The 24,143-nt window shown below is 37.2% G+C and overlaps 1 protein-coding gene across 1 annotated transcript in view; it reads right to left on the bottom strand.

Annotated features, from left to right (window-relative positions):
- The window catches only part of LOC102302586 (neurexin-1a), a 264,767-nt gene that overhangs the window by 232,649 nt on the left and 7,975 nt on the right, over positions 1-24,143 (bottom strand). The window contains exons 3-5 of the mRNA XM_042214402.1: positions 11,966-11,983; positions 10,637-10,666; positions 9,903-9,914 (exon numbers count right to left, since the gene is read on the bottom strand). Of these exons, the coding sequence (XP_042070336.1) occupies positions 9,903-9,914; positions 10,637-10,666; positions 11,966-11,983 (60 nt within the window). The remainder of the gene's footprint in view (positions 1-9,902; positions 9,915-10,636; positions 10,667-11,965; positions 11,984-24,143) is intronic.

Raw genomic sequence — 24,143 nt, forward strand, 5'->3', positions numbered from 1 at the left:
CCTTTAAAGAGCCTCCTCAGGAAAATGTATATAATGTAATGATGGCCAGTGTTGGTCAAGTTACTTGAAAAAAGTAATCAGTAACTAATTACGGATTACTCCCCCCCAAAAGTAATCACATTACTTTACTGATTACTTATTTCCAAAAGTAATTAGTTACTTAGTTACTTTTTAAAACATGATTTATCCCCTATTGCTATTGCTTTATAGGTGATAAAGCGATAGATCTTTCAGCCCAATTCTACTTTTTCTGCATAATCCATCATACAACATGTAATCAAATGGAAAAGTCTCTTTTTGAAACTTGTTTTATTAGTTTTAATCTTTTAACTTTATGCATCAAGCAAAAATTAAATTATATGCAACATTCTCTGACTGGAAGAAATTTGTTTAACATTTAAACCTATTTTCTGCACATTCAAGCACATAAAATTAAATAGTTTTTTGTGTTTACACTCAGTCTTTCAAATAAATGCAAGTGAAACACAGCAGAACATAAATAAAATCAAAGACTCAGTGGTCCTGTTGCTCTATTTTCACCTGTTTAGCAGGAGTGGGCCAGGCGGATGTTTGCGCTGGTGCGGTCAGTGGAAGATTCTGTGGCAGCGCACTCGGTGCTTGCTCGGAGGTTCAGGGGTTTTTTTCGCTGTAAAAAGAAGTTTTCTTCCCACGCAGTGAGCAGCGGATGCTAATGTTTTTGTCACTTTTTACGGAATCAAACTCAAAATAAGGTCAGTACTTCCACGCGTTAAACGCTGCATGGTCATACTCTCCCGCGCTCTATATATTATCCATTGTTGATCTGCACACAGCTGTTGCCACAAACGTCGCACTCACGTCATTGTCATGAGACACTCTCGCAAAAAAATCACGGCTTTAGTAACGCGGTAACGCAGCGTGCTTACGGGAAAGTAACAGTAATCTAATGAGCTTTTTTGCAATAGTAACTTGTAACGCATTATTAGCAATTATACAAACTAGTACACAGCAGCATCAGCAAAGGCAAATGTCACAGTCAATGGATGTGCTAGTGTACAATATAGTTATTGAAACTAGTGACGGGGGTGGGATCATCTATAAGATAACAGTGCCATGACGGCAGAGAGAAGACCCCTGTACTCTGGGTGACAGCATTACAACAAGCAATTCTTAAGCCTATAAGAGTTATGTTTATGTGATCATTACTCAACCTAAAAAGAGTTCAAACTAGTTTTCTTGGTTTCAAGCTAGTTGTATTTATGATGTCACAAACTTGCTCACAGTAGGTGAAAAGGAGGGAGTCCACATAAAAAGTTTACTTAAATGAAAGATTATTTTAGTGATAAGGCCATCACTTTCATGCGTGTGGGGGGGTTCTTTTTTTATTTAAATGTAATAATCATTCATATAAACCAACTACCAGATGTGGTGTTGGTTAAATGTATGTCAATGATCAGATCTTGACACAAAACTCTCATTATCAGGGATTGGCCATCACATCTGTGTTTATTTCCATAGATATCATACTTTAAATGACTATAATGCCAATGGAAAGAGAATACATGTACATTTATCTTAGAAAAACACACGAAGATGTCATTCTGTAAGAGTGATTCTATATAAGTGAGTCATCCTTTGTCTTTAGAACACCTGGAAGGAAACATTCAGGGTTTAAAGTGTAAAAAGGAGAAGATGAATGAAGTGTTGGGGGTGGGGTAGCAATCTCTTTGAAGGTGGCTAAGCCAATGGTTTATGCTATCATAAATCACCTACACAAAGCAGCACCACAGTACAACACATTACTCTATAAACTTGTAGAACTTTAGCAGGTCTCATTTCACAGTACCTACTGCAAGGATAAATGTAATTTTAAACCATTTACAGTAAATTCTAACAACACTTGGCAACGTTCCATCAGTGAAGGCCAGTAATAAGCCCATCATCCAAGATCTAAAGGCTAAAATACAACTAAACAAGCTACCATGCAAAGGATGCATTTCAAAGTCTACAGCTGAAGTATAGGTATCTACCTTTAATCTATTTTCTGCTACGATTCATCCACTTCCTTCTGCGGGCCAAGAAATAGAGTTTTTCATCACTACAGTCTCTCACCGGCATCGACCAGCGTTATTGATCGGGAGCAGATCTCCTTCCACTCTACTTGGGGAGCCAGATGAGCCTTGTCCATATTGATCCAACCTTTTTATTTTACATTCTATGTCACCCTTTCTTTAGGTCAGGGAAATTTATGCTTGTCATTTTTTATAGTAAATATTTGTTGGGAAACGTACTGATAACTATTATTTCAAAGTCTACTTTGGGATTTTGTTATGATTCACGATCAGCATGAGCCGTGAGAAAATGCTCCGACGTTCCAATTCCGTGACTTGAAGACAAGCCACTGCTTGTCTGTCAGCAAATCAGGTAAGCAGGTCTGATGTATGGAAGTATTATATATCCTCAAAATAATAAAATGGAATTTTCTTTAAAAGGAAGACATCCTTCTTCAATTTCTTTCCTTGATCATTATATTTTTCAAATGCTATGAAAGTCTCATGTCTCTATTTTCCAATCTCACTTTGTCACACTTCTTCTTTTCATATAGTAGCCCTCTCACATTGCCCATTTTCTTGTGCTCATTCTCTATGCCTGCTTTAGGTCCTTTACTCTTCCTCTTCCAACCTTCCCTCCAGGAAGAGAATCTGTGGTAATGTACTAATCTGTGGAGCTTTAGTGCACTGTTGCCAATCTGCCATGTCAAGATACACAAATCTCACTTGAGGCAATTATAGGCCTTTTTCTCTGTAGTGCAAAGTCAGTTCCCCCAACTTGGTTACTGTGAAAACCATTTCTGTGACGCATCAAGTGCAATTATCTTGGTTTTAACAAACACAGATGACCGTTGGTGTATATGATAGGTAAACTAGACAGTCCAGACAGTCTAGACAGTTAAATTTGAATGCAAAAATAAGCTCTAAGTGTAGAGAACACAGTATATACAAAATCTAAGTGTAACAACGTAACTAGTCCCTTTAAATTCAAGAAGAAAATGAAAGAAAATTGTTTACATCGTTACATTTTAGTTCACACGCGTTTACTAACAGCTATACCTAGCATCCGCATTAATTAACATCACAGTCAATAATAGATGCACCTTGCTTTAAACTTAATTACAGTTAAGTGAGAGAGACTGCAGATATAGCAGGCAGATGTGGATGGTTTTACTCTTACAAGAATGTATTTATTAAATTATTATTATTATTATTATGTTTTTTTGTCTACTGCCCATTACCTCTAATTTTAAAATGTATGCAATGTAGTAGTTATTGTTTTCTTAACTGACTGTCCATCCGACCGTCCATTCCCTTCCCTGTCCCAGCTGCCGCAGGGCAAGAGGCAGGGTACACTCCGGACAGGTAGTCAGTCTGTGACAGGGCTAGCACGGAGAGACAGACAACCATTCTCCTTTCAATTCAAACCTATAGGCAATTGTAATCACCGGCTAACCTAACCGCACTAGGCAAGGCAAGGCAAGTTTATTTGTATAGCACAATTCAACAACAAGGTGATTCAAAGTGCTTTCCACTAACTGCATGTGTTGGAATCGTGGGAGGAAGCGGGAGTAGACGGAGAGACCCAACGAAAACAAAGGGAAAACATGCAAAGTCCACACACTAAGGCCTCATCCAGATGGTGGTTTTGAACCCAGGATCTTTTTGCTGTGAGGCACCAGTGCTAACAATTAGCACTGTAAACTTTTCCCCATTGTTTATTGGAGGATTTTACCTAATTATTTCTAAGATGACCCGGTCATTTACATACAGCACAGTATTTGTTCTGTGAATCTCTAATCCAAGAACATCACCTGCTTGTGCAAAAAAAAAAGAAAAAAAACACACATAGGTATACTGTCATAGCTTACTAATGAATTATTATGATGACACTTAACTCATTTAGCTCACCCTCGCGCTAGCATTAATCATGTTTTCACACTGTTGTTATGAGGAAACTTGAGTGATGACACTGTATGTGTGAAAATAGTTTTGACAGAATTCCAGTTACATCCTCTTGACTCAGTGCATATACAGTACATGCTGCCACTTTATGCTGTCTCTGCAGTGGTCGCTCACTTCTTTTTCCACAGAACAGTTGCGCACGTGGGTCGTCAGCCCCCAGGGCTCTTTTGCCTGCAGCTACTAGAACCCTCAACCAACCGTGCTTCCTCTTATAGTTTATTTACTGTGCTAGTGGATAAGCTTTGGAATCTGGGTTAGTCAACAGGGATATTTGTTTGAGCTTAAAAAGTTAATGCTAAAACACTTAAGAAAATACATGAACAATGTTGCAGAAGCTGTATTTTTTTTTTAAATGAGCACAGTGTAATATAGATATACAGTTAATTAATTTCAAATGTGCATACTTTACATTGCCTGGAAGAAAGAGCTAGTGATTTGTATGCAGCATAAGCTTCAGTCAGGCTCTGACTGGGGTTTTCAGAACAGATGGTGATGCTATATATAAATGCCAAGACCTACAGACAAACATAGTTGCGCTTTGTTGAAAATTCTGAGTCAGCATCCCAAATAACACTTCCACTGACATTTCACATGATGAGAAATTACGATGACCACTTACTGTAAAGTGTTATTAACTTTAAGTGTGGCCTCCAGGAGAAGTATGAATCAAGACCTTCAGAAATTAACACTCAGGGCCACCTTTACTAAAGTATACCTGCTTTTCTTATTTTTGAAGTTAGTGTCTATTCACCAAGAAAAGAAAAACTGCCACAGATACTGTATACCTAATGTCTAAGAAACTAATCCTGTCAGTAGAGCTAAAGGAATTTCACAGACACTCTTCCAGGTTTCATGTGAACTTACAAAGGCAACATCTGTTGTTGATTCAACACACACCGCATGATATTGTGTAACCTGTCAGATAAAGAAGGCACAAAAGTCTTGACAGTTTCTGCACTCTGACATGCTGCTCCATGTTATCTAAAAAGTATTTCTTACTTTCTATTGCAACACTGTCACACACATGGATTCTGATTGTAGCCACGATAAGAAAGTATATAATGCATTAAATTGCCTTTGGTTCATAACGCTGAATATTATTGTTTTTCATCATGCCTGCCTTTCTTATGATTCCGTCAACACTATCATACATTATAACAAATACAAACTCAAGAACAAATGCTTACTTTATAGTTTGATGCATGATTATGAATATTTGTGTTCTCATCCCAAAATATCATGTCATACTGCCAAAGCTGCTTGTCAAAGCTGCTGGCATTTGACATGATGACAGCTAGGGGTAGCAGTGGCTTAAGATGCTGGTAGGTTTCCAAGGAGATTTTCTGAGATTTGTATTTAGCATTTTGGTTTATTTTGTTTTCTGCGTTTTAGTTTCAGTAAAACATAGATATGTGATTTCATTCAATAATCATTTATTTTTGCTTGCTTTTAGTGACTAATTGGAGTATGCACCAAAAACTAATGGTTATGGTTGCTCAGCAAATCGACCTGATTAGATTTAGAAACAGATCATGGGTGAGGGCTAAAATATGCCCATTTTTAAGATTAAGCCTGTACATTGTAAATGATGCTTGAGGTATTCAGTATGTTTAAATGCGATGACTAGGTATCCTGAACAAGCATATATGTTTGTGTGGATGGGAGCTGGATTCATGTCACCATTAACATAACCTGGTAGAAAAGCTATCCCGTTAGTGCTAACACAAATTAAGTGCGACGCATGCAATCTTAAATCTTCATTCTAGTCAAACTACAAGAGTACGTTATGTAGTTCCTTAAAACTGTGTTAAAAACAACATAAACAACATAGACTGTTTTGTATAAATTGCTAATGCTACCGAGTCATAGGCAGTTAAAGTGTTAAAGTCAATATGTGACCCACCTGCCGCTACAAACTTCAATACAAAAATTAATAAATCACTTTTTATATTAATAAAATAATAATATAACTGTACAGACTTTGGGTAATTTCAAACTGAATTTCTGTTATTACTGCTGCTTACCTGCAGTACCTCGATGACCCACCAGGGTCCCCAGGACACATTTCAGGCATCACTGGAATAATATAATTGCAGCTATATCTAACTGATCTATACCTGTTCATTTATATGTGTGCTGTACAAATATGTTGACAATGGGCACATTTTGCCTGTCATCTCACAAAATTGACAACTTTCCTGTAAGGACAGAAGAAATGTGGAAGATATAACCATCCCAACCTCTAAGCAGGCCCTGATCAAAAAACAACAACAAACATATTCCACTCGTCCGCCTTGTTTTCACATGCTGCTACACTGGCCATTGTGATGCCAGAAGTAAAAATGACAGCCATGGTTAGGCAACGAAGGATTTCAAAATCCATTACAAAACATTTTATTATGATGGCTAAAGATTATTAAAAAATGAGTTGAGTTTGAGATGTGAGATTGATGCTACAAACGAATTTCTTAACCCTGTAAAGCCTAAATAATGAATTAATTCCTAGAAGATTCAACTTCTTTAAACTGGAGGGTTTATTGAAGCTTCTGACAAATTTCACAATAAAAAAAATAATTAAATAATAATTTTGCATATACTAGCTGTAATTTGTATCATGTTTCCGACTTTGGGCATTTTTGTCCAATTTTTCACTGGCCTGCGCTCGCGGTGTCCTCAACGATCCACACCCAAGTACACATCAGTTTGTCTCAGAGTCCCAACTTCTCTTTTCAGTACTGATGTCTCTCGTTCATACACACGTGCTTTTGAAATGCGCTCCTACACTCAAAACGTTCGTTTTAGGATTTTATGCATTTGGTAATTAAATAATTCCCAAACACAGCTGGCATTGAGGGAGCATAGCGATGCTGGGGTCTGTAAATTACATGCACGCCATTCCCAAGTCCACCTTAAACAGAGTTTTCTTGTGCACTCTCCATTTACACAAACACAGCATGGATACCCTCATACGAATGCAAGCTTTGACCTCTTCATATTTGATAATAGGCTCTTACAGCATTTGCAGCTATAGAAACTGTCAAACTCTCAATAATAACTCTAAATAAGCACTTGCGTTAAAATAAATGGATGGTTAAATTAAACAGAAAAATTGAGGCACCGTTTTTATTGACCTGAACACACTCTTATAGCACTATATGCTACTTTTAAGCTATATCTATTACTGGAAAATACTGATAATAATACAGATATTCTTTTATCAAATGTTCCTAGATTGCGAGATTAGATGGGATACTAGAATTGAATTTAGCTAATGCACCTCTCTAGCATTTATGTTGGTTTTGACATGCGAAATCTCTGTCTTGAGTTTTTTCTGCCTCGTGTGGCTTTGTTCCATTTATGATTCACAGCATTTATCCAAAACACTTGCAAATCTTTGTTCAACTCTAAAGTCGTTGCTATTAATACCACCAAGCAATGGCCAACTTCACTGGGTGAGGACATGAATCATATCTACACTCTTAACTCCTGTAATTGCTGTGAAATTATCACTTTTGATAATTTGATATTCATCTTATAAGTCACCTCACATGTATCAAACAAAACACTATGAGGTGACTCCAAAAGTTACTATTTGAAGAAATGTGTCATCTTTACACGTCTATGACACTCAGTTAAAAGTCTGGGTGAGTCAGGCTTCTGTAATATAGTAGAGTATTTTAAATATCCATTTAATTTGACATTTAAAATGTAGCACAATATGTACAAGGCAGCTACCAGAGGGATTCGCTTTCTCACTTTACAGAAAACCTGTGGCGTGTGAACACTACAATGAGAAGAGACATTTCCATGTTCAGAAACTGAAAGCAATTACATTAGAAGTATACTAATTTAGAAATAGCACAGTTGTACCTGTAAGCCTGTCTGCACAGCCTGCAGTTTCTCTTAAGCTGCACATGGCAGTTTATTGTGATGAGTGCAATTAAATACCCTGGTGATTTGTAGGTCAGTGGTATTATGACTTATCCTACGGCATGCCCCGCTCGCTAGAGCTAGATGGAAACAAGGTTTCAGGAATCCGGTGGCAGTGTACCAGCTGAAAGCAGTGCACATTCACAAGCCCATTCTCAAAAGGCTACCCATGAAACAGGGTATAAAGCAGTTAACATGACACAGCAGCACCTTGGGAGGAAGGGGTGGGAGGGACAACATAATGCCCAATATTCTCACAAGCTTATGGCAGACAGTGAATGCACTGTCGCTCTGTGCTCGTTCTTAGATTTACCACACAGCATGTAAAAGGATTGACTATGTTTCACACTGTACAACACGGGGGACAGCTAACCATGGCCCAAATTAGAAGCAGTGTTCCACGTATGGCAGATTTGTGCCTCATCAGCATTATCTCAATCTCTCCCCGTGGCTTTCCTTCTGCCACGTCCAAGCTGAGCGTGTGGTACAGTGTAATAAAACCAAAGCATCAGAAGCCTCATACTGTACACTATACACAATTCAAAGGGTTTTATTTTTGTGCAATCGACTAACCTTCTACATACGCAATTCCTTATATGTACATGCACATGATGCAATTTTCTTTTGCATAATTTTAGAAAAATGTTTTGAAGTCACCTACAGAGCTAGATTTATTATTAACAAAAAATGTAGTGAATATATGTTGCATGTATGTCAAATTTGTATGCATCCATCTTCAAAACCGAAAATAAAACACAAAGACTTACCTTAGCGGATGGAAAAATCAATGTCTGTATTTAGAATGGACAGTGGGTTTTATTTGTGTGGGTATGTGCGTCTAGTCTCCATAACATAATCTATAGATTTTATTATGACGACTTAGTTGAAGGTTAAGTTAAGGCAAGTGGGGATTGTGGTTTGGCTTAAGGTAATTGTCCACAAATTTAATTTAAGCCAATGCAATATCTTTCCTTGTAATAAGAACATGGTGTGTTTGTGTGTGTATGTGTGTTTGGTCACAAATAGCACTGCAGCTTTAGTAGCATGGCATTTGATGGCACAAAATCCAACAACATAATTCCTCACACTGTGCGTCTAAAGGTCACTTGGAAGACTTACCTGTTTAGATGATGCTTCACAAGTACATGATAAGAGACAGCATTATCATGATATTTTTCTATTTGGTCTTAAGAAACAAAAATGTTCCAAACTAATTTGCAAGGAATTTCTACAATCAGAACGAATGACACAGTCAATTTTAAGACAAAGGTCAAGCAAAAGCAAGAAAAAATGTATTTTCAGAATGCAAAAGGAAAGACTGATTGCCAAAATCAGTCTTTATTATGTTTCAATTGAGTTATAAAGTATTATTAAACATTATTTTCTAATTAGCAAACATTAAACTGCATTACACTGATGTAAGCTGAAGAGGACTTATATAGCTTCCAGCTTTACTTCAACTTGAAAGAATCAAAGTTTTACCTTGAATGCTCAGTAGGGACCTTAGAAGCCAAGCTTCCCCTCTCTGCCCTGAGGAGGAGAGTCAAATGGGAAAGATCAGAAGTCCACTTACCCCACAGGGAGAAGAGGTGAGGATCACAGCCAGGATGGGAGGCCCACAACACTATGATCAAGCCTCACCCACAACCCCAAAAATCATGATTTGAACAGAAAGCTTGTAGTTACCCCAGTGGTGGTGGTGGTGTACTGGAACTACGACAGAAACTAGTGTGTTCATATGCCCATGTGAGACTTGTTTATGATCCCCATGCACAAGCAGAAAGGAACAAATGGCGCAGCTTAAAAGTGTGAACACGAAGCGAAAGTGGCACCTACCTTGAAAAGCTTTCATTAATGGTTGAAAAAGCAAGTTTCAAAAATGCCAATGACTTTATATACTTCATTCAGCATGAGTATATAATGTCACAAACATGGCTAGCTTAGTTCAATGAAAACTCAGAATTAAAAGGGTAGTACCTTTACTTTTACCTATGAAATTTGATGAAATGTCCATGAAGAAAGCATATTCCAGACAAAAAGGGAGAACAAAAGGAGAGGAGACACGAATAAGTGTCATGGTCACGTCGGAAAAGGACAGAGGACAGGAGCAAGAGGCTTGATGACTACAAATATGTGCAATCAGAAGAGAGGAAATGTGTAACTGTAATGGGAATAATGATGAAAGATAAAACCAAAACTTCTCATTCTATCTGTGCTACATAATAAAAATGTGCAGGATCACAAAAACAGAATGGACAGACTCTGTGCAGACAATCGCTACATGCATTACAGGAGCGAGGACAGATGAAGATTAGCTTAAAATTTCAGTAAGCCATTTACCACCACCATGCATTACATTCAAATGATGCTGATGGAAGTGTCTCGTTACTCTAACCACATTCCCAGTAAACAAAAGAACATGAAGTAAATTAGAATAATTAAAAAGAAAGAAAGATGGAAACAAATGGCGACACAGCAGAGTCGTGAATAGAAAGCTAAATGAGCTTGAAAAGATGGGGAGGAAAAAAAAAAGTCACTGAGAGAGTGAAAATTAGCCAGGTCAGTCAGTATAAGTGAATTGACAGCCCATATCTGAAGCTTCAAGCCTGGATGTTAAATAAGAGTTACAGGCACGCACACACACTTCTGAGCACAATGGGAGCAAGAGGGACAAATGGGGGAATCGCTGGAAAAAGGAACAGAGCTCATACCTTGGTCGCCCATCATCAGGTGTGCCAGACCTTAAAGGAAAACAAGAGCACAGTCAGCAGAGAACAAGGGATCATGGGAAGCTGTGTGACACTGACACGCAGGCATCTCTTTCAGTGCAGATGTCTGTGTTACTTGAGGAGTGTGGATAGGGAAAAAGTGGGAAGGAGAGAAATAGGAGGATGCATAGACAGGGTCAGCAAGATGAGCATTTGGTCAACCGAAGCAGGTTGCAATGCATCATCATCATCCACTTACTAGATATAATTCAGAAATTTAAATTCAGGCTGATCTTTGTGCTCTAAGATCATCATTCCGCCTACCACCCTTAAAGAGCAATCGCTATTCAAATATAGACCTGCGTTCAGCTAATATTTGATTCATATTCAAACAAAATCATACGGGTAAAAAAGATGAAGATGTCTTCTGACGCAGTTTTCTGTTATAAATCGTGTGTTCTGCTTAGCCTTTCAGCTTCACATCTCAAATACTCATTTTAAAATTAATCTCAATACAAACAACATGACCAGCCTTGCTTAATAAAAAGGAAGCTGTCATTGTGTTAAAAGTCTGCATGGAATAAATTAAGATGCCCTTTTCCTTTTTATTACAATATACTTACCAACAAAATTCAACCAAATAAATTTTGAGTTGTGATAACCACGAACAAAGATTTCAGTCAACAAAAATCTGCATTTACTTTGTTAAATGTGCATCTTTAATGAATTTATTAAAAAACATTTTTTTAGCCAATATTGCGCTCAATAATTGCTTCAATCTTTCTTTTGTCAGTGTTTCTTAGAGTAATAATTTGGTGCTACTAGCCCGTACTAGTATCAGATCTGGTTCACATGGTCCTAAAGTAGACTATTGATTAAATGAGGCAATCAAAGCAGGCACAGAATTGCTGTACAAGTATTCACAGTTAACCCTCTGGGTAGGTCTTCAACTAAAAAGGATATGCAATCCCATTCTCCAAAACTACATATAAAAAAATCTAATCTTTGCAATCTCGTGCAAAAAGAATCACTGTGATATGAGTAATAAATGGACATGCTAATATCAGTGCTTGTACCCATTTAAATAAGATATTTTACTGACCCTTTAACGCCCTTAGATCCGTTTAATATACATTTTTAAATGTCTTGGCTGTGAAGGCTATGGTGATGTTCGAGTATTGTTTGAATACCCAGAAATAACAGAGAAAATTTAATTAATCAGACTTACCACTCCAGTAACAGCGATACTGTTACCCTTATAAAACACTGAGAAGCCTTAGCCATAACAATGTGTTAGAAAAAAATAGAACCGGTTTCAATTACAATACCCACCTTCATTATAGTTGTCTTCTGGAAGCACAGACAGGCAAAGAGAAAAAGAGGAAGATATTCATTAAGCAGCATGCAGACTAGTACTGGCCATTGCATGTCATCACCATGCAAGGCATTAAACATCACATGCAAGTGACCTATTGTAACCCCTGCAGAGGAAACGCTAAAGCACGTACACGTGTTTTTGTCCGTGCATTGACCTGGAATACAGGACAGAGCTCTGAGTGAACTTTTGAACATTTGAAACGACTTCAAAGAATTTAATTCTATCAAGCAAGTCCATTATATTGAAACTTGAGGCGGTTTCATAGTGTTCTGTTAAGCTTGTTAAATCTTTACTTTTTTTATTTGACGTTTTTTTAAAATAATGAACTGCAACTTTTTGTATCAACAACTATTTACTCCAGCAGCTCAGTGAAATCTAGTTTGTTTTTCTTGACTGAAAAGCCGGTGCATGTGATGAAATACGCTGCAACAGAAAATAACCTAAATAAATTGAGCCGGCTGCGGTAAAGCAATGCCTCTGAGGTTTCCGAACCGGCAGTGGAGTCTCGTGTCACTTATTCAGGTGAATTGGTCACAGTAGTGAAGGCAATGACCAGTGACCACATACGGGCAATACAAAAGGAGATTGCCTCCCGGATGAAATTCTCCTAACACTAATTTTTGGCAAACAATGTGAGTTTTGTGGAAGTGAAAAAAACAAAACAAAAAACCCCAAAACTGACATGTGAAATTGGTCTCAAATGAAAGATATAGGTGAAGAAGTATATGCTAGCAAACTAATAGCAAACAAGTGCAGAAAACATGCTAACAGCAAGGAAATAAATGAGTTTAACAAAATGATTTGACTGGAAACATGCAAAAATAATCACATAAGGATGCGTAAGGACCCACACATTTCCTATGAAAAGAATAATAATATATAATCAGTCAGCAGTACTATTCATCACTGATACATAGCAATAGTATTTAATATTTGATCATTAAAATGTAACACCAGACAGATACAAAAGGATCTAATAAATAAATATAGAAAATAAATAAATGTGATGAGAACACAGTTATTAGACTTTTAACTTTGGATTAAAAAAATTAACCAAAAATCATGAAAACACCAACATGCAATGTATATATATATATAGAAGACAAAGAAACATGGTTGTGTGATCAATCCATTTACAATAACCATGCGACCAAATAGGGACCGCTGCTAAATAAACTCCTACCTCTTTAATATGGTTTCTTGCCCAGATTTATTTTGACCGAAACTTACCATCACCACTGGTTCCCATTCCAAATCAGACACCATGCACACAAAATCAATCCAAATTATCACAATTAAACACTTCACTCGTTGTATAATACGACCACATCAGTTTTGGTAAAAATTTAGATTGATTTCATTTGATGGAATTTGAAATATTTTTGATAATATGTATAACTCATACTAGAGCCTCATTTATCCTTGTCCTTCAGTACTGAACTGTGCATTTGCCTTACAATGGTTTAATTTTGTTTAAAATGTAGCCAGATGTGGATAAAGCTTTCCAAATTTAAGAAAATACAGGACATTTAGATAAATGAGATTCTATAGGCCATTTTCAGAGGGGCCTTTTTGATCGGACCGTCGCAGGCTAAACACAGGTGTAATTAATCAAATTAATTATGGACCGGTTCCAACCAGATGGGCCAGAGCTCAAACAAATGGCTGAGGCGCACTAAATGGGGCCATCGTTTTATCAATTACATCTGTGTTTACTCCGCTGACATGTCACAGTGGCCTCTGTGAAAAGAGCCGATCTTTAAAAAATATACACGCATGCAGTATGTTGACAAAAAACGTTGCTTGAAAATGAGAAGCAGGCTGCTGGAAAAAAAGCATTCTGACAAGGCAAGCATGAAGCTGCATGAGAAAAGTGAAAGAAACAAGAACACTGGCTGATGTCAAGACCCCAAAGACCAACATTGACTGAAACATTTTGCCACAATAACTAACAGGTAACTAATAATTGACTCACTGCGGTGTGCAATACAGTGATAGCAGTCTTTGTTGTATTACATTTAAATTCGGTGAGTGATCTATGCAGGAGGACTGCTTATTTGATAGCTTGTGAAAGATTGTGCAGCCTGTGGGGTTACTGCACAATTAACACTATTATAGTGATTCCCTTCCTCTAATGATGATGTTCACAATCAAATTAAGAAATGATTTCGAGAAATAATTATTAATAGCTATTGCACAAGTAAAGCTTGAGAGACATGCATTTCATATTCTTATATTAAATCTGATGTGAGCACGTTATCCTCATGTAATTCTAAACCACATCTGGATTTGAATACTGGGAGCAAGTCTAACAGCTATTCATAGCAAATTTGGTCCAAAGGTTTGAGCAAAGTTAATGAATCAAACCTTTAGTAAGCATGAAGGGGGGTCCAGTGTTTCTTAAGGTGCTTAGTAGAAAAGAAGTTTTCCTTTAACTTCAGTATTAGCTGACAGAAACCATTAAAACATGCCATGTTTTGCCTCTCTCTGACACACACACACAAACACACACGCAAACTTTCTTTCACAAATGTACCCAGCTGGTTACATTCTAATCCAGAGACGTAAATCCATTTAATCCCCTTGACAAAGTGATCCCAGTGCTATTGTGCTGGTAACACTACACCAAAATGCACTCAACTGTCTATCATACGATCTCCATCGCTGATGGTCTTACGCTGTTGATCATGCACATGGTGTATGGCTCATGGAAAATAATTACATTACTATTCAAGTTAATGCCTCACTGAATAAAACATCTGGAGGATAACAGCAACAAGGATTGGACATAAATCTATAAATTGATTTTCTTCTTCTCGTTGCCTCCTGCAGACATTATTCTGACCCTTTACAGAATCCTTACCCTCCTGACTGTGAACTCAAAACTGTGACAGCTGATTAAATATAAAGTGAGACATATAGAAAGGAAAACGAACAATGCTCTGTCCACTGTTTCAACGCACAAGGTGCCGTCATCTAGCTGTACAAAATGTCATTAAGGCACTCGTGTCTCTACAGTGTGTCTGGATGCAGTTGGCTGAGTAGTCTTGGCAGGATCTCAGTGACAATGCACTTCACATAAAGGACCATGTGTCACATTCACTAGACCCAGCATCCAGCAATAGATATAATTCATTTTCTCTGCCATTTGACAATTTTATAAGATCATGTCTGCCTGAATCAGCTTTTTGTCATCTGTGCTTACAGTCATCAGCATTGCAGTGTTTTAGCTTTGTATGAAGTGCACCTGTTAAATGGATACTATATTTTTGAAAAACAGCATTTTAATGTTTTCTGTCTTTGAGTTTTTTAGATTGCACGTATGATTAAGGACTCGTTAAGGATGATTAAGGAATCCCTTTGGCTTGCTAAGCAAAATACATAGAAATTTACAAAGGCATTCAGGATATTGGTCAAATATTTGTGTTTTGTGTCTTTCCTCTGCTTTGCAAAGACATAATAATCAACAACCATTATCGTAGTGCTAGATCCTGCTTATTAAGACATGACTGTGAAGGCTGAGTAAAGGTTCAACTGCATGCCCTCGCTCTTATGCTGACAACCCCCACATACCTCCTTGTCTGTATTTAGTCTGCTGTTACCATGATCCACAGCAGGAAAATAAATAATATTATTTGCCCTAAATTGTCTTAAAGACTATGCGAAATCACAGCTAAATAAAATGTGAAAGTCAGAATACTGTTGCTTTATGACACCACAGTGCTCTGCATTTATATTTCATGCAGTCATTATTTATGTAACATAGTTCTGTCTCGCAATATTGGGCGTACTGGGTAGAGCGGTCAGTTATGATGTGACAGAGTCACTAAAATAAGAGCATTATGTAAAATATCTAAAGTATACCATCAGCGTGATTAAATAAAGTAATTTGTTAAATAAAGTTCAGTAAGATGAATTATTAAGAACGCAAGATTTCATAATGAAGCCGTTCAGTTCCATTTTACATATCCACAAAAAGAAGTAGTTTATCGTGCCAGTTTTGCTTTGAAAAAGTAGGTCAGCAGCAAATATTCACTGTGGAAAACCTGAAACTGAAAAAGTCTCATAGCTGGAAATTCTGTGGGTATTTGTACATCATTTAACAAAGACACAGAGAACTTTAACTGTCAAATGTTTGCTTTTTTTTTTTTAAACAACTGCTCAAAAATATTATATATAAAAATTATGAACTATCAACTGTCATGCCAGTAAACTGCAACAGTCTAAAGTTCAGCATGTTGGCTACTCAGTACAAGAAGAGTGAAAAGTGTCAATCCCAGAGCTCACTCACTGACTGCCAACATTGGAAGTTACGATGGGGCATGACCACAAATAAAGACATGTTTCTGTTCACTATCTGCTATTCTTGAGAGATGCCATTTGGACTGAATAGGATTTTCCTGAGTACCTCTTCAGGTAGTTCACAGACCTTTGAGTCTGAGCTCCCACAGTTCCCATTTATTGTAGTGCTACATAAACAGCCTTTTCTCTCTAGGGTTGTCAAAATCTATACAGAGATACCCATCGATATTAAAAAATTACTGTAGTATTATTCTCATTTGCAATAGTATTGATACCAACAGTGCCATCTTTGCCTCCTCCTGTTGACACAAAAATTCCCACAACTCTGCAGACAGGCAGACACACGCACACACACACACACACAGCCTCGCCCTCACTAGTTAGCGCTAAACAAGAGTTTATAAGGAATAATTAATTAATAATTAAGAAATTAATTAGTATTAAACAGTTATCACAAATGTTAACCTGACCTGCCCAAACTTTAACAGTAGCTGTTTAACTTTTAAAGGTTTTCCTATAGCGCCATCTGTTATTATTAAGGAAGCTGCTAGCAGCTATGACTAAAACGCTAAAATGGGAGCTAGGCACCAAATGTCAGGCAGCAAGTGAGTCCGGCCCATCTTAATAATGCCCAACATTAATTTAACAGGATAACACAGCTATTTGTGTCTAAAAAGTGTTACATTTCTTTTAAAGTCCCAGACAAGAAGCAGAGAAATGTGTACCAGCAACTAGACAGAAACAGTGACAGCCTAGCTTACGTACTCTAGTTAAAAACATGGTGCCAAGTCCCCCTAGAGCAGGGGTGTCAAACTCAAATACACAGTGGGCCAAATTTCAAAACTGGAACAAAGTCGTGGGCTAACATTAATAGTTATTGAAAAAAAAATCTTCCTCCAGATATAAAAATGAATCTTTTCTTATGGACTCAAACACGTTTTGCTGAACAACTGAATATGGAACAAGCAAAGCTTAATACTAAACAATATATATATTAGCTGTATAATACCAGTAGGCCAGCTCTAATAGTAATTTGGTATGGCTTCGCGGGCCAAATGTAATTAGGCTGCGGGCCAAATTTGGCCCGCGGGCCAGAGTTTGACACCTATGCCCTAGAGGCACAGCACTAGCTTAGATAACGTAAATATTGTTTTTCCCCACATAATATTGAAAATGATTATTGAGTATTTTTCTTGGGTATCAATATCGAGTTTAAAATTCTAGTACTGTGACAACTCTACTTCTTTCACATTTTCCATATCCAAAACAAGTGTATGATAAATATTTAAGAGTAGAATAGGGAGTTTTATTTATTTATTTTTCTTTTCAGATCTCCTTCCAGAGCCTCAGAACATATTATACAACTGTTTTAGTTGACTAATACTTCTCTTGACTAGTAAAGTGAATGTGTAAAATTGCTCAAATGCTTCGATGCATTCAATACATAACACGAAAAACTATGAAATCTCCCTAAATTCGTCTCTAAATGTCATCACTACACATCCAATAACAGAGAACAAAACACACCAAATCCATTCCCGGCCCAATGCGCAGTTGTCAATTTGAAAAATAGTAGCAGGAAGGCTGTTCTAAAATCCCTCGTCACGCAGGCATTTTAAGGGAAAATGTAAAAGCCTTGCAGCAAAGGTCAGCACTACCACAGGATCAATTTGTTGTTAAATTACAATTTAGACCAAATCAAGAATAATGAATGCAAGTGAAGGCTCATCTCTTAGTAGCATAGCCAAGCCTAATGCATCTTTCTACCAGAGGAGTGTTAGTGGCATTACACGGCTTACCCTCTACCCCATTATCCTTCTCAAGCAACAGTAAGTGTGGAGAGAGAGGAAACGGGCAGAGTGACCAGCTACTCTGATGGAAATTGATAGCGCCCACAGCTGTGGATATTTCTGCTGTTGCTAATTCATATCTTCACTATCTCAGATGCTCACAAGACACATGCTTTCCAGGCAAGGATCTGTTCATATTACCTTTTTATTGTATCGCCCCGCTGACACTGGGCACCTCAACACAGGCAGAGACCAGAATAGGTTAAATTTAACCCTTTAACTCAAAATAGCCAAAAAATATAATCTGTTAATTCACTGATATCTTTGAAGGCAAAAGTTGGCAGGAGTGACATTAACCTTTGCCTAAGAGGTTAGATTTTGATTCCCACATTGGACTTATATTTTCACACTTTTAAGACATATTATATTTACACTTTATTTTACACTTTGTTGTCAGTGTTTGGTACCATTTAAGACATGCCTTCTCTGCAGTATGTCATATAACACCTTCTTACAGTCAGGGAACGTACACGGCACTTGAAGGAGGCACAAGAGACCACAAATACATCGGACAAACTTTAGGAGCTTAAAATATAAAAGCAGACAGATTTTGGTGCCACTGGATACAGCCAGGCTAACCTAATTCCAGTGTTTGACCTATAATCTAAGTAGCTGCTGGATGTACCATATTTTTTACTGGGCTGATACAAGAGGGGTGATGGTGTTGTTATCAAACCCTTTGTAAGACAGTGAGGAGGAATATTTTCTGAAATGGTAACATTTTGAAAAGAACCTAATCAATCAAATTGTGATGTATTGTGCCTAGCTGCATATTTACTTCAGGCAGATGGCAGGTGGATAATATAGTCCAACTCAGATATTTCCAAAGAGATAGACGAAAAGAGAGGATTGTGCGAGCAGATGTGCTCAGGGGTCTCTCAATTCTTTTACATCTTGTGAACTGGAATGATCCAAGAGGATAATCAGAAAAGCTTATACAGAATTCTAATAACCTTAATCCCAGGGTAGAAGATATCTAGGATAGTATTACAGATGTAGAGTCAATCTTTTTTTTTTTTGATGCAGGAGTATTAGTCCAAGCAGAGGAATTAAGAAATTAATGTAAACTTCAAGTTTGTATGTATATAGGCTCAGCATATTTGTAACTTATTGCGACAGGTCTCATAGCTTCATGCTGAAGCAAGATATGCCAACGCTCACTACGCATCTGTTCTAAGAAAATGTGCACAGCAGTTGCTTAAAGAAACTAGTTGCCGCAGCTGCCACTGTTGACGTGTGGCAAATCCCTATCTGAAGAGTGGCTCTTAAGCTAAAGTTAGAAAAAAAAAACATTAATAAAGTGCACTGAGCATTAACCACAGCTAAGCTCTTAGTACTGTTAACATTAAGCTACATCCTTTTCCATTATAAGTGGCAAAAAAAGACAAAACTATACAAAAATGTCACGAAGCGAAAGTGTAAACCAGTGATCTGTTCTGACTGAGTTACAATTTGAATCCCATTTTTCTTTAATTTGTAGTTCATATTACATTTTGTTTGTTTGTTTTTTGGACTCAAGAAGACGTTTTAAACATTATGCAGACTGCCTCTTGAACTTCTACACATGATGTAGACTGGATTACCATAAAGATGGGTTCATTTGTGCAACCTTTACTCTCTTTTGGGAAGTGATGAAAACTCTCCCTGAAAACTGATTTGTCTTCCCTCTATCGCCGGAGTGATGGATTTCAAATTACGGCGCAGCACTTTTGCCTTGTTTTTAGCATTTCAGCCGCCGCTCGTGACTGACGACACCCAACCAGCAGCATCAAAGGTAAATTATGTTCAAAGTGAAAATATCATCTACAGTCTGGAATCTAAAGAGTTTTGCTTCTAAGCAGTTTTATTCCTGCATGAAGGTGAGAACCAAGGCAGAGATATGTGATCAGTTTTGCCTCTCTCTGTCTGTCTGTCTCGGCTCACTTATTTTAAAACCGTGGGACAGGGTATATGGCCTCGGGAGAGGCAGAAGTACCCTTTTGGTTCTATATCTGTTTGAGGGTGCTCAAGTCATCCAGACTATATAGAAAATGCTATGAATTGTATTATGGAAACTGAAATATATTTTTACACAAGGTATTAAAAGGTCTCCAGTGGTGAAAATAAGGAAAAAAATATATGTGTGTGGAACACCTCATATCTGCAAGATCTCATACACATATGAGATAATATTGCATAATCAGGGTAGTGATTGCATGTCAACAGAACAGCAATATGTTATGCATTTTATATACTGTAACTTCCATATGCCAGCTTAATATGCTCCTGTAAGAAACATGTGGTGTAGCTCAGTTAAACACAAGTTTGCATGTGTGGGTGTCTGTGTGTGTGACATGGAAATTTGAATGTGTTTATTTGTGCTGTAGGATGAATCCCGTTAAAGGAGGAGTTTGGTGTCAACGAATTTCACAAACACCCTTTGACAGTCAGGAGCAAATGTATTTAAACAAGGCAAAAATCCTACGGGAAAATCCCTCTAATCTTTTGATCCCGATATCTGTCTTTGGAGTCAGAGACAGCAGTATACTATTAATCTGCTTTTGTCTGAGTGAAGCTGCAGGAGGCCTCTAGACAAAATGACACTTTCAGAGATACAGTACAGTCACATGTTGGGTTTTTTTGTTGTTGTTGTTTTTTTAAGCAATGACAGACATGCCCGAAAGGGAGTGATCACTCAAATTACAAATTCATCTTCCTATGAAATCTATATTAAATGTGAACATGAGAAAAGCTGCTGAATTCTTAAACCGCATTTTCACATTGGGGCCATTAATATAAATCAACTGATCAAATGATAGTGCTGCTTTTCTAGTCTCAAACGCAAGCTTCTTTTTGAATACATTATATTTGCTTACTTATATTTTTCCATTTGCATTTAAAAGTATTTTTATATGGCTCGTCATAAATTCTCATACTCACCTATCTGCGCATAGATGTGAATGAATCGCTGTTGTTGTTTAAAGCTGATCAAAACTGATGTCAAATGAAGATATTTGCCATATTAAGCCAGTATTGTGTAAACAAGTATATTGAACTGAACTCTGTCTGGACATGCCCAAAAACAATGAAGGTATCACCAAGTCTTTAATCATAATTTGCACATTTGCATTTTCTACCACTACAATCTTCTGGTCTCATTGATTTATTGTGCAGTGTACCTTTGCATTATTGTTAAATACTCAATAACATGCTAGTTTTCAATCAAGTTACCCATTATTGCCATATGGACTTCTCCACTCCACTGTTGCTTTCAAAATGTTAATTTTTTTCAAGAGGATACAACTTGGCTCAAAGTATGCAGTACGGGCTTTAGGCGAAAAGCCAAAGCGTAAAACAAACAGAAACTTCACTGTGAATTTATTGAGTTCCTCATCCAGAAGCAAATAGATAGTGTTAAAAAGCTGCCCTACCTGCTGCCACAGTGGGCCTGGCATAGAGGGCAGCCAGATTTTGCACTAAAATATTGCTCAGCACCAAAACACAGAAGCCTATCCGTCTTCAAGTAGTATAGACTCAATGACAGACCAGACCAACTCTTTAGTAGCTTACATTGTGTTTATCACCAATCCAAGGTGCCTATACATCCAAACCTAATTAAAGGGTAAAAAGTTGTTGATAAAACTCATTGTCTTTGTCTCTTTGCCAAAGACACAACTGCTGCTGCTGCTTCTCTGCTGAATGGGTCAACCCTCTGCAAATGGCTGTGCCATATCGATGCATTATTCACCAGTGCAATCAACCAAAGCAAACACTGTAATTACATTAGGACTGCAATAACAAACACAAACTGTTCTAAAGTCTCGGGCAAGAATCTCGACTGTAGACATTCACATGCACCACAAGAGCTTATTCCCAGTGACGTTACAGCAGGTGATAGTCACAACTGTCATATGTTATGCAAAACACAACCTCTGGTGTAACCACGGGATAGAGCCACACATCTGAAATCTTTCTTGGATATTTTAGTAGACAATAATATGGCATAAACGAGCATAAGACAGATCTAGTCCCAGAACCAGTGTCATTTTTTTTTTATTAAAAAAAGGTTCAAATAATGCACAAATATGCATTTCATATAAATTAACCTGTGATTCAATCGACTGAAGGAAACTAATTTTAATTAGACATTATGTTGATAATTAAACTTTCCAGATCAGCACAGACAGTTCATTAGAGGTGGTACAGTATTATAAACACAAGTAACGTTGAGCTATTTTCAGTGGCTGCAGACAGACTGGGATCACACTATTACCTGTGGGAAGATTGCCAGGAAAGGTTTCACTGCCACTGCCATGTCTATCCAAGTTATATCTTGGGGATGAACCTGGAAACTGAAATACTAATAACCAGGATTCAATTTTAAGGTAAAAAAAGAGCTACAAAGAGTGTGACATGGATAAAAAAAAAACAAGCAAGCAAAACATATTGTGCATCTACCTAAATGAGCATGTGAATAGTGTATCTCCTGCGTGTGTTGTGTTGCAGTACTTTCCTTCTGTAATGAATCAGTAATGCACAAATCTGTTTTGACACTCTTGTTTTGGTGAATTAAAACCGTCACAGTTGATGATTGTTCAAAAGTCAAAACAGGTTTGACATTATTTCAGTTACTGTAGGCTACAGTCATTTTTGGTACTGCGCCATCCTGTAATAGAAGCTTAATAAATGTGCTTATGTTTTGTGACTGTTTGTCCTATAAGTGACATTAGTTTCAAGGATGTCTAACTATATTTTCACCTAGAAGCCTAGAAGCAATGCTATCAGCTAAAATCACAATATGATAGTGCAAGGCAATCACAGTTATTCACTGTACCCGGATAATGTGACTTATCTTTTAAATTACATAATACACAAAGTGACAAACAAAATGCTGTGCAGTCTTACTTGGGGTCTGCCCTACTTTTTTTCTTTCTTTTTTTTTTGTACCAGGGGAGATTTATGGTTGGTTAATGTACGATGAGATAAACAACATGATTCCATTTTATCAGGATAAAATATGGAGCTATGCAATGCATCTATGTTATTTCTTTAATGAGAAACAAAAAGGGCATACTGACCATCGAAAAGTGCATTTAAATAATTGTTTCAACCGATCAAAGGGATTTGTGTTTGTGTGCGTGTGTGCATTTGTAAGTGTGTGAATTGGAGAGAGAGAGACCGAGGAGAAAGAGAGCAGGAGAGAGAGAGTTATGTGCACACTTGTGGTTGGACAGAGGAGAGTTGACAGGTCCGGTGGCAAATCCTATAATCCTTTCATCTGATCAAAGTAATACAACAGCTTTTAGATTATTTAATGGAAGGGTAAATTTTAAACTTCAATGTACTTTATAGTTAAATCCATGTATGCACAATAGGTAAATTTGCAGAAGCTTTAAGAACGAATTTCGATATGTTAGTATATGCACTTTTATTTCTGTGTGTGTGGATTTTTTTTCCCAGAAGTGTTTTTGGTACAGTAGAACACTAGCTTCAAAAAATATTTTAAATCTCTGGTGTGATTTAAAAACTAAATAAATAAATAAATAAAAATCTTGCACACATTTTCTGCTGTGGTTTTGACTTACCTCCTCACGAAAACTCAGAATGGTGAGGAAGCAAGAAAGAAAGCATGTGTGTTTAATATGGCTGGGAAACATTCTCTGTACTTGCCACAAAACATACTATCCTGCAAAGGTACAGTGCAGCATTCTTTATTTCAGAGGGACTTAAGTAACACAAGTTCATAGAGTTTCAGCGCAGTTGATAGTAGGAGTTAAACCTGAAGCACTACAGTCATTTTTCACTGCAGTTAGCATTATCAAGTGTTATATGTAAGTGTGCTTACAGTTAATATAAAATGAGGTCAGCATGGACCAACAGTAGTTTAGCTATCAGATAGTAAATGTCAAATAATCCTTTTTTTCAGGCAAACCTGATATTTAGACTTTAGGTAAAGGGAGATTTTGTTTGTTTGCTTGTTTTGTGGGATTTTGTTGAGTTT

This window comes from Haplochromis burtoni, unplaced genomic scaffold (assembly GCF_018398535.1).
Source record: "Haplochromis burtoni strain Fernald_Lab_line unplaced genomic scaffold, NCSU_Asbu1 Contig_12, whole genome shotgun sequence".
Lineage (NCBI taxonomy): Eukaryota > Metazoa > Chordata > Actinopteri > Cichliformes > Cichlidae > Haplochromis > Haplochromis burtoni.